General features: G+C 54.7%; 2 protein-coding genes across 2 annotated transcripts; one reads left to right on the forward strand and one right to left on the reverse strand.

The window, feature by feature from the left end:
- Positions 1–1,372: 1,372 nt before the first annotated feature.
- GGS23DRAFT_230294 (uncharacterized protein) lies at positions 1,373–2,268 on the reverse strand. Its single transcript, XM_051512051.1, has one exon. It carries the CDS (start codon positions 2,178–2,180, stop codon positions 1,449–1,451), a length of 732 nt encoding a protein of 243 aa, XP_051369304.1. The 5' UTR covers positions 2,181–2,268; the 3' UTR covers positions 1,373–1,448.
- Positions 2,269–11,339: 9,071 nt separating this feature from the next.
- Positions 11,340–13,969, forward strand: GGS23DRAFT_230805 (uncharacterized protein). The gene is made up of 3 exons (XM_051512053.1): positions 11,340–12,431; positions 12,491–12,779; positions 12,846–13,969. The coding sequence occupies exons 1-3, from the start codon at positions 11,829–11,831 to the stop codon at positions 13,952–13,954; spliced, it is 2,001 nt and encodes a 666-aa protein (XP_051369305.1). The 5' UTR covers positions 11,340–11,828; the 3' UTR covers positions 13,955–13,969.
- Positions 13,970–14,545: the final 576 nt, after the last annotated feature.

The following is a 14,545-nucleotide window of genomic DNA, read 5'->3' on the forward strand; positions in this document are numbered from 1 at the left end:
GGCATGAAATCGTTGCCAGAAATGGAGGCTCCGTGGTAGTTGGGAAACGCCGTGCTCTGCGATATTACGGAAGGGCTCTTTTTTGGGGGGGGAGGCTGAGCTGGTCAACTGTTGTGTAGTTGAAGAACAAGTGGGGGTGGAGGCTGCTGGTTAGGACGGCCCCCTCTCCGTCACTTCGGAAGGGGGATTTTGTCTCCCCAATCGTCGTCATCCTCAGCGCGCTGGTTCACCCAATTGGAGTGGGTCTGGCTTACTTCGGCTCACCCAGGGCGAGACAGACAGACACCCTCGAAGCGACACGACTGGGCCCGGGTGAGCCCCTCCCTGCGATGAAGCCCCAAGCACACGAATTATCAACGAAACACGGTGCAATCAATAATTGATGCCGCGAATATTTTTAGCCGGAAGTAGCTACCTACCTACCTGGCGGACGGTCGTTCATGTTCTTTGCTTCAAGCGACATCGGCCATTGATTGCAAGGCTGACGACGACAGTAATAGGGCGCAATGTTTATTAGTTTTTTAATTTAATTTAATTTAATTTATTTTGTTTTAAATCGGTGTAAAGGTGAAGATGGTCCTATTAAATTCCTTAGCAATTACCATACTCACGATAACCGGGTAGTAAAATCAATATTCACAGCTCAAGCTTATTGTCAGCTCCTTGCATGTGAGAGGGGTTTCCGAAAAAAGAAAGAGGCAGTTAAAAGAGAGAGAGAGAGAGAAAAAGTACAAACACCTTTTGGCGCGAGGCCGGGAGCTTGGGGTGTGGTAGCAGGCTCCTCCGTCCGTGATGGTCCTCCTCCTATGATGATGATGATGAAAAGAGGGATGGGGGGCGTCGCCGCGTCGGAAAGGGAAGAGGAAAACGCTAACGAAGGGAGAGAGAAAGGCTACGGCGACAAGTGATGACGGATAATCCAGGCCTGTCGAGCTTACCGCAGGGGTAGCGTCAGGTTGCGGTTGGACGATGCATGCTATCTACCATCCCTGGTATTGGTGTCCCATATATATCCTCTTCGTCGTAGCTGAGAGCGTCGGACGGCGCTGGGTTCGAAATATTGCCAGAGGATTCGGTCGAAACGGACCAGGTCTCTCCTCTTTCTTTTTTTTTCTCTTCCTTCTTTCTTTCTTTCTCTTTCTTTCACATTATGCGCCGGCCGGCTGGCCTCGGGACCCTTGGCCAGGCATGAGGAGTGCCGCTAGCCACGGGGCGCTTACCCAGGATCGTAATCGTGGTCGAGACAATGGCGATCGCGAGAGAGGAAGACTTCGAATCGATCGAATGTCGATCTGACGATTCTACGGGGTCCCATGCCATAGCGCGAGAACCAGCCTCGGAGCGACTCGACTTCTGATGTGCCCATACATAGCGGCCGGCGTCAGGTCGGTCTCTCTCTGTGTGTGTGTGTGTCCTATCCCTTTCTCCACCCTGGCGTGGTTATTGGCCTACGCAGTGTTATGCATGTATTCACAAGCACACAGGCGCCCGTACATATATATGCAGGTATGTATGAGTATGGATATGCATCTCTCTACCTGTGCAAGTGTTCGTGGTGCGCGTGTTCGCGTGTGTGTATAACTCGGGTCATCCCCACAACGGTCTATGGCTGGACTGTTGCCCGGGGCTATTGAGGCAGCAGACTGGGTCATCATGTCGCAGCACGCACGCAACCCCGAGCGATTGGCGGTTGGGGATACTATAATCATGAATTGCTCGACTGCGTCCACACACACGCACATACATACACACACGCACGCACGCACGCACGCACGCACGCATAGCTTCACCACTCGTATGTCTGCGTCTCTAATGTGTGCGTGAGTGCGTACGTACATTTGGGTGTATGCCGTGGTTGCCAACATCGGCCACCAAGCAGGCTGGCTGGCTGACTGACTGACTGACTGACTGACGGGATTGACTAACAGACGGCCTGGTCGGCTGGGGCTACCTGTGAAGGATAAGGATCCTTCCCCGATCATCCGTGATAGGGGGCAATGCGCCGGCGCATCTTGCCACGGGACTGCGCCTGCGAGATAAGAGCCAACCGCGCCCCGTCGGGTGATGATGAAGGGCGAGGGCGATGATGATGATGGGCGGTGATGGATGGGCGGTGGTGGATCTGGCCAGTTTTGGTTTCCCTTGCCGGGGCGGAGGAAGACAAAAGTCACGGCTGTCATGTAGGTCTCTTCCTGGCTCGTAGACGGCAATGTTCCTCCCCCTGGTGAAATCCTAACACCGAGACATCCTCATGCGGGTCCCCCCCCCCCCCCCCCCCCCCTACTCTACGCGTGCGTGCCGAGTCAGTCAGGCAGAGTCGGCCACTTTCGCGCCCTCACACTAACCACAAGTGCTGCGTGGACGGGTTTTGCTCGTGATGGGCGGGCGAGCCGAGTAGCCGCTTGACTGTCGCCGTCGCCGCGGCGTTGTGGGGTGCGGGATTCGCTGGCCGCTAATCCAATAGCGTCGCAGCCGATGGAGTTTCGTTTTGTCCAGCGGCAGGAATTGCTGTTGGCGGAATTTGGGGTTCTACATGGTATGGCATTACATGGTATCGTATGGTTGGTAGGTCAGGTAGGTAGGTAGGCAGGCAGGTAGGCAGGCAGACAGGCATGGAAGCGGGAAGCGAGTCTGGTAAAATTGGCGGGAAATCCTGGACGGAGGAGGGTTGTCCTAATGTCCACCGTTGTTGTGATAGATGGACCCCAGCCGAGGCGGCATGACTGGTCCGGGTCTATTTATTACCGCTATTTGATGCCTACTTTCAAGTGCCTAAAGCGTATGAGTAGGCCCTACTGCTACTACTATTACTATTACTACTACTACTACAGGTAAGTACATACGGGACGCACTCTATTAGGTTTAGGTACCGGGGTAGGCGGACACCTAAGACACCTATTGTTAGGCGCCTAATGCACCTATTAACCGGTCCATCATAGACCGTCAAGGATGTACACGTCCATACATAATATAATATTACATTCCTCGTACATGCATACCCTGGGTAGCGCATGCGCGTACCAGAGGTTATGTAGGTACCCAACATACCACACGATGTTGTCCATGCATAACACGATAGGCGCTACCTTACCTAGGTTCGGTACCTATAGTAGTAGTATATACCTTAGGTAGCTTCAATTTCCACCGCATGCAATGCATGGACGGAATGTTTACTGAGTACACGTATTCTCCCACAGGCAACCGCAGAGGTGCTATCGGGTAATATAGTGGCACATTGTCGAGCGGGTAAGAGGAAAGAAATATCTGCCAGACCAAGTATTTCCCGTATCCCTAATCAAACGCGGTCGTGTACTTTTACGCACGTACGTGCGAGCGAGCGAGACGCATGGTGTGCTATATTTGCGTTGCCGCCCACCGGGCTGGCTCCGTTCTCGCCCTCTCTCCGGGTTCATGTGCCTGGAGTAGAGTAGTCTTGCCGATGAACTGAACTTGAGACCCTGTTGGATGATCGTGTACGTTTATGTGTATGTATATATATGCATTGCGTGAGACGGGTCCGCGACATGACCTTGATGATACACGGTCTTGCAATTCCCATCGATCCCAATGCACCGGCATACAAGGTGCCAATATGGCATACGGTACGACTTGTTGCTACTCGTCAGCGGGAATACTTCGTACTATACGTCCCACACGCAGGTAGTATCTTCATAGCACCGTGGTAAAGCAAAATCTGCCTAGCCATGTACGGTATGCACGTAGGGGGGCAGGTTTCTCCCGGGTCTGAATGTTGCATGTGAGTATGTGCACATGTAGGCACCATCCAAGGGGAGGTGGTTTCAGACACCCGTGATCCTGCTATTTGCCCTTCTTAGCGGTGGCGTTGGATGTCGCTCTCAATACCAACTGTGCAAACTGCGCATTTCGGAACACGGGCAGGGTTAGCCAGGTTACGGATGCTATGTCGCGGTTTCGGTGCTCGTAAGACCACTGAGCCAGTCAGGTTAGGTATAGCCTCTCTCGGTCGGTCGTGGGTAAGTATGCAGGCTATAACGAACAAGGCTTGGTCAAGTTGTAAACGAATCTAGAAGGAAAAAAAAACCGGCCGACATCTCCGCCTTGTCTCTCTTCGGAGACGCAGAAGAAGAAAGAGACGGACGGGCTGGCTGGATGGCTACCTCAACTGCTGTATGTAGGTAGAGTACTACGCATGCAGTGTAGGAGTCGGTATAGGTAGGTAGGTATGTAGATGTAGCTGTCGTCTACACGTAACTATGTGTACCTACATACATCCACACACTACTCCATACCTACGTAGTACGTTCGTTGGGTAGTATCAGCGCTGGGAATGGCTCGTTACTATATCGGCTTCGGGAAGATTCAGGCCAGGACAGTCTCAAGCCCCGACCCGGTCGACGAACGACGCTGGCAGCTAGGGCGAATCCGTCAGCGTCATGTAGTACTCATTCCCATCCCTCTGTCGGCCTCTCTCGCTCTCTCTGCTCTCTCCCATTTGCCATGGCCCCGTTTCTTTGTCGAGGTTGGCACGCCATGAATGTCCCTAGCTGAAGTTGGATTGAGCGGATGGGCCTCCGTCTGCGGCTAAGCGCAGCTATGTATGTAATCCAGCTTCCCGCTATGGCGACAGCAGAGAGGATGTCTAGCCGAACCCGAGCCAGCCTAGCGTGGGTAGCTCGGTCAGTATATGCGTGTGTGCACTCTCCCTCCGCCAACTGTCGTCGTCGTCGTAGCCGCTGGATGTGTTGTTGCCTAGGCGGTCCCTTTGGATGCCCCTCGCCGCCGGCATTCTCTCCTGGGAATTCGCCAGCGGTTTCTGGACGACTCGGCATCCAACATTGATCGGAGACGTGTGTGCGAGTGCATTGTTGTAAAGAGATCGCCAACGCGTGTTGCGCGCACGCGCCCCCCCGCGCCCTGCCCATGTCCCCTCCTTTTGCTCCCTCTACTCATACGCAGCTAGATGAAGCTCAAGGGATACTGGAGTTGCATTTGTTTCGCGAAGAGGCAACCCCCGAGGGGGGCGTGTGCGTCGTGTGTGTGTGCGTGCGTCCTAATAGCAGAACAGCCTTCCCACCGAATCAAAACCAATCTATCATGGGGTTGTCTAGGCCGTGTATGCAAGCGTATACGTGCTTCCATTACAAGTAGAGTTCCTTTTCGCTTGGCATTCCCAAGATGTCGGTACCACGTAAAATGCCTCTTTTTTCTTTTTTTCTCAATCTCTCTCTCTTCTTCTTCCTTATCCCCTGTTTCCCTCCGCCCACACCCCCCTTCCCCCGGACGCCGTGAGAGAGAGCGAGCGAGCGAGATCTCGTTTCTAACCTAGCAGGATCCGTTTGAAAGAGGTTGCATATCGCACTCAAACAAGTTACATCGGGAACGCTGCTTTAGTTATCGGGCCAAATTTTTCTTAATCTTAAAAGGGGGGGCTGCTATGTTAGGTCGATGGCAGGCAAGGGGAGCCATGTGCACATACACACCTGCATCAGGCGACCTATGAGCTGCCAGACAAGACTCATTCATCGTCGGTATCTCAGGGCCATGGGCCTCCTTCATGTTTGCGGGCTTGGCCCGCCATGCCGCTACACATCCTGATGCACATTAACGTATGGTAACATGTACCTACGCGGGAAGTATGAATGTGCACATCCAACTGAGGCGTGTTTCTCTTTTCTCTGCTTCCTCCTTCTCCCTATCCTGTGGCATGTCGGGATCGCTGAGAAAGAGACCGTGTCGAGAACTGCAGCAACAGCTTCGGGTCCGTGCCAAATTGTCTCAACAACGACGGCAACAGCAGCGAGCTTCGTCCTCGCTAACGCTCGCCTTGTGCCGGATCCGGCCGGAGAGAGAGAGAGAGAGAGAGAGAGAGAGAGACTGGTGAAATGTTTCGTTTCGGGTGGAGACTCTAATGATGGTGGTGCCTACAGCTAAAAAAGAGAGGCGCGGCTGCCATGGCATGCAATCTAGATTGCCTCGGACAGGAGATTTCGTATCGGGTCTTGCATAGCCATGTATGAACCTGTTTGATGGATGATGTTGATGATTACGATGACGACGACGAGCGTATCCCTGCCATCGGGCCAGGTTTGGTGGGCTCTGGCCTACCACCCCCTCACGGTCACAAGGGTGACAAAAACCTGTTGGCATTTCCCACAGGGCGATACCCACCGACGGGTCTCATGTTGGGGGATGGGAAAGGGGGAACACCGGCACAGAGGCAGGACGACTGGCGATGGCGACGCTTTATCATTTGCGCATACACATGACTCTGCCCGGGGCGGTAGGAGAGGGTTGATGACACACTAGGGACCCCGGGTATGGTACGTATGGACTTAGGCTCTCCGTGTCGAGACGGATCGAGTGGCGCCGTCAATGTCCGTTCCAGCACACACATACTAGGTATTACGTGCGTACATACCGTACACCCCTAGCTCGGGACCCACGGATGAAATATATGAGTATGCCGTGTATGTAGGGCGACTGGACGGGGTCGCTGTGACCCACGCATGGCAGTTGTTTTTCGTGTTGTCTCTTTCGAATCTTGATTGACGATCGATCTTGAAGACGTAAGCCTGGTTCGTGTTGGGAGGGGACCACATCGAAGCTCGGCCCTGTGCGCGCCGTACAGGCCCGGACAGAGCGATGGTTTCGTAAGATAAGTAAGCATGACAACGAGCCCTGTTACTGCGGTCCAATCAGCGCCCGGTGTCTAGCAAATACCTGTAACGTATGTGTATGCCTCTTCGCAATACTCCCCCTATGAGTACGTAGGACGAATTTGCTACCAAGTTCCATGACATGGGTATTCTCCATCTATGTACGGTAGTATGGTATAGGCAAGGTGTAGTTGGCTGTTACTGATCACAGGCAGGGCTGTGGAGGCGATGTGGTCCGTCTACTTCGGCGTCGTATGCACGTATGGAGAGGTGGGTAGGCATTTCTCTCGTCCCCCGAGGCCCCTCTCTTCTGGGCGGATCTCCGCCCATGTCTGCATGTATGTATGCACGCACGTAGGTGTATATAATATACCTACAGAGCACACACTCGCACTCGCCCAACACTCACACACACTCACGTATATATACACATATACACAGGCTGCTACGTAGCACGCGTGTGGTAAATGCCGTATGGGATAGACGAGCACCTAGCACCTACGCTATTCGTTATGGATCGTCCAGGAGACGACAGGGAGGGGTGCGGATGACGGGAGATGGTATTTATCATGTCTGGAAGTGTCTTACCCTGGCAAGCCGCTGCTGTAGTAGGTTGGGTTAGGTCGTATACGGCTGCGGTGTCTGATGCGCCTATACGTACATACATCCACACGTACCTACATTATCTGCCTGTTCGCCTGCCTGCCTGCCTGCCTGCAATAGGTATGTAAACATATCGATACCTACCTACCTCTTACCCACCTACCCACCTAGATATAGAACGCACATACGCAAACAAGGTGCCCAGTCAACTGCGCCAGCAACTTGTCAGCCTGCGCATCACACATATGCGCGCGCACACGCGAAACCCGTCGCAATCCGTAGGTGTGGTCGGCTATGGAGTTCTTAGGCCTCCGGTGGAATCTGGCTTTCCGACAAATGATGTATCGTCCAGCCGTGCTGGGTTCTTGATTGACTAGCAGATCCCGCTGAATAAGTGTAAGCGGTAACGTTGATTGGGCGGCGGCGCACGTAGACGAAAGGGAATGGGACGACAAGGGAGGGAGGGGGGTTTTATTAGAGAGGGGGGGGCGCGGATATTGTCGTAAGAGGAGGGCCCCCCCTAAGGTATGGTTGCATACCTAGGTACGTACGTATATGCACAGATGTCTGCTCAGTACTCCGTACTATAGTATGCAAGGTGTCCGTCTGCTAATGTGCGCATACATATCTACGCTACGTACATCACGTCCATTATACCTACACGATGGCGAGCCGAGAGCTACTTCGTTTGGCAAATTTGGAATAGGATTCGGTGGAGGATAGCTGGTGTCGTATATCAATGCACATCTTCTCTGAGGTGCCTCTAGACACACCCCCCTGCCACCCCCCCTGGCTCTGGCTCTTCTGCTTCTCTCCGATTGCCTCGGTGTCACTGTTGGCTCCAGTATTTGTGCCGGCTCCTGTGCCTGCTCCAGCGCCCGCAAATGGTGGGTGTGCTGTGCAGTGGTAGCCCATATAGGTAGGTAAGTAGGTAGGTACCAATGCACCTGGGCGGACGCTGGCGTGGGCGTGGTGTGCCACCGCCACCACCGCCTACGCCCATCTTCATCTCTCTCTCTCCGTCCACGCCCCCCCTCTCCCTCTCCCTCCCTCTCTCTCTCTCTCTCTCCACACGCCTGCTTGCTCGCTCTCTCCACTCCTCAATCTGCGTATTCCTCTTCCAGCCCCCTTTGGCGATTCCATGACTCGTTTCCGAATCCTTCCCCCTCCTCCGCCCCCCGACCTCCTAGGTTCAGGCGTCGTAAACTACCTAACTAACAAGTTCCGTCTCGGCCGTCCTTCCGTTTTCCACCCTGCGTCTCGCGTCCTCCGCCTCGTCGCCAATCCAAGCAAACCCGAGCCAATTTAAAGGTGGAAGGAATTAGGAGCCCAACGGCAATATTAGCGGAAACAGGAAACAGGACCCAGAAGGGGGGGCGCGGAAACGAGCCTGAGATGAAGCCCGGCTGGCTTCGCCTAGACAGTTTTGCCGCATGGCACGCTGCTGGAGAGAGGTACCTGCCGCACATACGTGCGGATGTATATTGGCGTGATGCGTTGCCGTATCAGCGCTAGTATCACCGCGGCCGGGCCTCCAGCGGGTTGCTATGCATCGGTCTTGGTCTTCAAAGCCGCCGGTGCTAATTCCCATGCGCAACACAGGTATTAGCTAGTCCCGTCGGATTTCTTCGGCATGTTGCCAGCAGTCGAGTCCATCCAGGCTTCGGACAGGCATGTGTGTAGTACTATAGTAATTTGCCCCAGTACACATATACCGTGTTGTGTTGCTGTTCACACACACCTCTGTGCCTCTAGAGGCATACGTAGTGGGCGTATAGACCACTCACTTACTGTGCCTACCTGCCTAGGGACACTATAGGTGTGCAATCTCCCATCCGCTTACATGCCTTCCGGGTACCTTAGGTAGGTAGGTAGGTAGGTAGGTACGGACGGACGTATATGCATCAGTACCTGCACCCGTCCAGTCCAGTCCGCGGCTGCGTGCGATGACGATGCATTGATGTACCGTGCACGAGGGATGGCTGGCGAACACTGTGAACTGGGACGGAAGAGATAGATAGGTACGTACACGTAGATTCTACGGCCACGTACCTGTAAGAGCGTCACTGGATATCCGCGGATGACAAGTGCAATTACCCAAATGCCTACGGAGCACGTTCGCCCTCTTGCCGCAGGATCTCCACCGCGATGTATCCGCATTCGATAGAATTGATAGTCGGCCTCTCTTCCCCCCTTGCCGTGGGGGAGCGGGTGGGGACAGCACGAGGACACACTGTGCTAGGTAGGCATGTACATATACGCAACACCTACCTGGGAGGCAGGTCCCTGTGGGTGGGTATGTAGGATACGATACGTATAAGGAGGCTGGCGGTATACAGGTAGGCTTCAGCACTAATTTAGGTGGTATCAGCGTCCTAGGGATATTGGGTACCTACATAGATACCTTAATGGACCTGCCTTCACGAGGTGAGGTATGTGCGAAACACCTTTGCGTGCGTCCGCGCCTGGATATAGCGCCGATACAAAACGGAACTTCCATTGCCTGTAGGTACCTACCTAGGTACATGGGTAGATACACCCGACACGTACCTGGGCAAACAGCTCGATGCATGTAGCTGGCACGAATGTTATCCACTGTACCTACCTTTCCCTGCCCGCCTATACGGACCTACCTACCTACCTCCCTTTACTGCATTAGGTACATTCGATACGCAGCAGGTGCCTTCTGTACGTGTGTGTCCGGGATAAGTACATACATAAGTAGGTACATAGGTATCTAGGTAGGTACGTAGGCCTGCGCAACTGCTTGCCGCGCCGGTTGCTGTCGCCCCTTGGGTCAGGATGTACCTGCTCGGACCCGCCACGGCTATACGGGTGTACCTACGTACCGAGGTAGGTAACAGGTAGGTAGCTTAGGTCCCTAGACCTGCTGCATCCTGCATTCCCCCCTTCTCCGCTCCACAGCCTTGTTCAAGAACCTCTAGCCACACATTCCTCAACTCCTCTCTCTCTCCGTGCTATCGCATACTACACCCCCCCGTCTCTCCCCCCCCCTCCCCTCTCCCCTCAAGAAACCCCATTGGAGCTCCTTTTCCACGCACGCACCTATGTTACAAGCCTCCCTTCTTACCCTACCCTACCAAGCCTACCCAGCTAAAATAGGTCTTGGCCTTTGAGCTCTGAACCATCCCCACCGTCAGCCCGGCCACTGACGCCCTTCACGGCTCACGGCTGACGCTCGAGGACTCCAGGACGGCCTCTCGAGGGGTCATTGGAGGCTACCATTCGAGCTGTACGGACCCTCTGGGATTCTCTGGTGGATGGGATGCGCCAATCAGCGTTGGCGGACTACCACAGACCCGTCCCCGTCCCATCCCCATCCAGCCCAGCCCCAATCCGGCTAACTAGACTACGACCTCGGGCAACGGTAAGTAATCTCTCTCCATCCTAACTTGTTCTCGTCCTTCTGGCTTTGTCATGGAGAAGGTTCTGAGGTCTTGTACGCGTGTGTAAGTGTGCGTAAGTGCGTGTATGTGTGCGGGTGCTTGTATGTGTGTGTGTGTGTGTGTAGATGTGGATGGTCCGCAAACAAGCAAAGCTTCTCTCTCCTCCGTTCTCTGCCTAGGTCTCCGTCTCCGTCTCTTCATTTATTTGGTTATTCCTAATAGAGAAGAGAGGAGAAGAAAAGAGTGCCTCTTACATACCCTTCCCCACCTGGGACATTTTTCATGGTTTTTCCATTGTCTGTACACATATTGACACATATTACTGTCCTAACCGCACCCGAGTTTCAATTGAGGTCCTGCCCTGTCATGGGTCCCGCCGCGCTAGGAGAACCCTGCCGAATGCAGTGAATGCAGCAGCAGCAGCAGCAGCAGAGAAGAGAATGTGTTGCTTTGCAGGGTTCAGGAAAAAAAAAATCGCAATAACAGAGAGCCGGGCCAACTAGGCAAGACAAGACAGACCAGTCCCAGGTAGGAAAGGAGGCATTCATAACATCCATACGTCCAAGCCATCCACACATACCTCTTACAGGTAGAAGGACCGCAACCTCAGTTCCCTAAGTTACTTCTCCCATACCAGGCCTCCTTGTACAACGGCGGTGCCACAACACCAGGAACAAGAGAGCTGTACCTGGTCTGGATATATCGAGTCTTTTCCCTCCTCCGCCTCACTCGGCAGCAGCCAATACCCACTGGCTGGACTTCTGGACTCAGGAACGATACGATACAAACTTCCTTCCTTGCCTACCTACTTATTCACTTACACTTGACCTCCTTTCCCATCTTTGGTCCTTTTTGCTTCCTGGACCCATCTCTTTCCTGTTCGACCAACATATCCACCCACGCGTGGCTCATCGGAGATGACCCCCCTCTGCTACTGATCATATATCCCGCCTCGTACCGACATCCCACCACATCGATCGAATTCACGCCTGTCTTCCCATCCTGGTGGAGGAAAGCGAATGCCACAGTGAATGGAACACGGCAGTCAGGAACCCGTCACTTCACCGCAACCTCTAAACAACGCCCGGCCCATCATATATCCTTTGTTTCCTCAACCTTTCCTGCCTCTGCCTCTCCCCTCCTCGCCTTTCTTGACGACGCCAGCCAGAATCGGTCCCACATGTCTTCCGTCGCCGTGCCCTCGAGCTCACGCCCGTTTCTTCCATCCCCAACAGACCCTGCCGCCTATCCGTATTCTCGCAGCCATACTCAGCAGCGCGTGGATGCCCCCAAATTTCCCCGTGGTTTAGTCGTCCGCGAAACTGGCCTCTACACGGGTGGCCTTCGAACGCCGCCTGCCGAGAACATGATGAGCGCCACGTACCACAACCCAGTCTTGTCGAGCACGTACGAGAGCCATGTTGCCCTGGCGAGACAACCGACTACATTGGCTCAAGCCGGCCGCGCGGGAGGCATGCTCTGCGAGGCCGTCGCGAACCCGGCGTTTTCGAGGGCCCAGCAACCGCAGCTTCATCCGCAGTACCAGCACGCACATTCCACGCAAACGCTCGCCTCCCTACCGCAACCGCAACCGCACTCGCAACCGAATTCTTCGTCGTCCAGACCCTCCACGAGACCCACAACCCCCGCGTCTACGGGCACCCTCAGCGTACACTCGGAGGGTACCATATCGAGAAAGGATTCGATGATGGTGACACACAGTCTACAGTTGCCTGCGTGTATCAATCTTAACGGTGGCAGCTTGGACGATTTTGCCGCTCTGGTAAGTACCGACTCCCTCTGGTGCCCCCGATTAGTGTCCCGCGGCTGACAGATCTGGAGATGACATGCTTCTTCTGGTTCGAGACCATGGACACGATACAGAATGCCGAGCACGTCAGGGAGCGACCGATTTCCGACCCAATTCCACCTCTGTCTAAATATACCGATCCCTGCCCCGCGTACAAGCAATGGGTTAACAAGGTCCTGTCAACTACTCAGGTGACACAGAACGTAGTCCTCTTGGCTTTGCTATTCGTCTACCGACTGAAGAAAGCGAACCCTAAGGTCCACGGCAACCCAGGCAGCGAGTATCGGCTCTTGACGGTGGCCCTAATGCTGGGGAATAAGTGTGAGTAGCACCTCGCGTCCGCGTTAAATATTGGCAGGGGTTGCAGCCCGCTAACGCCCATCGCAGTCCTCGACGATAATACTTACACGAACAAGACGTGGGCCGAGGTTTCGTACATCTCGGTCAAGGAGATCCACGTCATGGAGGTGGAATTCTTGAGCAACATGAGATACGGGCTGCTAACGTCCAAGGAGGAGTGGGGGGACTGGCTCACGAAGCTGTCCTGCTTCTACGAGTATTGCGAGAGGGCCAAGTTGGAGGAGAGACGTCGCCACGCCGCCCCGTCTATGCCAATGCGCGTGCCATCGCCGACGCACGGGAGATATACCTCGCCGCTACCATCGCCCACCAGCATGCTACCCTCTGCTTACCAGGGCCCACCCTCATCCCTCGCCGCTGCCTATTCTCCCAACTCGGCAATCCATGCTCAAAACTGGAGCACTTACCATCTAGCCCCGTCGGTTTCGCCCCTGGCGACCAAACCTAGCCTCGGCCATCCTTTGGTGCGAAAGCGGAGCCTAGAAGATCGGGAGTTAGCCGAGCCAGAAGCGAAGAGGCTTCCCCGGCAGCCCTTGATTGCGCGGGTGTCGTCACGACCAGCACCCTCAGGTCCCGAGCCGGTTCGTCTGCCGGCGCCCCATCTGACACTCGACACCAGCCAGACTGTTGCTGCTCCGGCCTATCCACCGACGACATACGCTACGCAACCGGCGGTATCGTTGCCCCCCCTGGGACACGGAACCAGAGCGATGTCAACTGTATACTCGACCACCGCGACGAGTCGGATGCCGCAAGGCGCGATGCTAGCCACCTGCGGGCCGCCGCCACCATCCTATGTCATGGCGGGTAGTTACGGCACGCCGACGAAGAGACACAGCCCGACGAGCCTGGCGCCGTTCGGGTCCTCGCCGCTAGCGGAAGCGTACGGCATCCACACTCCCATCTCGAATTCCCCATCAGTGTATCTTCAACAACGAGCCAGTCCCTACAAACCCGTGCGTCGGGTAAACACCCTCCTGAACCCGCCCCCGTCGATTCCGCTCTCGGAGTACCACCTCGGCTCAAACCAAATGCATTACCAGCCTATCGGTCGGAGGCACGACCTTCGATCTGGCATCGTCCCGGAATTCATGACGGAATACGCGAACCCGCGCTCTCAGAATCATCTTTACTAATCGAAATCCCCCCTGGCCATCTCCCCATCTCACAGCTCCCGGTCTCGACATGAGTCGGCGGATTCATCAACTCTCTCCCCCCCGCGGTCCCGTTTCGTTTTTTTTTTTCTTTTTCGACGTGTCACCTGCATGACCATGGGCTTTTTTTTTAAGGTGGCGTACAGTCGAGATGGCCTCGACACCTCACGGATAAGGTCACCATTTGATTTCCTGTTTGACGGGGCAACTAGCATAAGACAAGGCGTTCGGTAATTTGAGGAGAAGGCATGTCCCGATACTTGAGCATGAGGTTTTGGGTTCGGAGGTAGAGGGCATACCCGACGCACTTGCGTGGAAGGCGGAGATTCGATACGACTGGGGAGAAGGCCCGACGAAAGGCGGTGCAGGCGAGAATTAAGGGCCCCTCTCGGGGTTCGAAGGAGCGCCATTTGTACGATTGAGCTGCATGGCCAAATGCCAGGCCGAAAGACTAGAATCTGTTCACGAGTGCCTTGCCGGCATGTGCTGTATTGCGTAGATAGAGGGATTGCCAGCAATGGTAGAGAAGCAAATACGCGCAGAAGTAATGTTTTTGGTAGACAAGACAGGCTC

This window comes from Durotheca rogersii (assembly GCF_024521655.1).
Source record: "Durotheca rogersii strain YMJ 92031201 chromosome Unknown GGS23scaffold_23, whole genome shotgun sequence".
Lineage (NCBI taxonomy): Eukaryota > Fungi > Ascomycota > Sordariomycetes > Xylariales > Xylariaceae > Durotheca > Durotheca rogersii.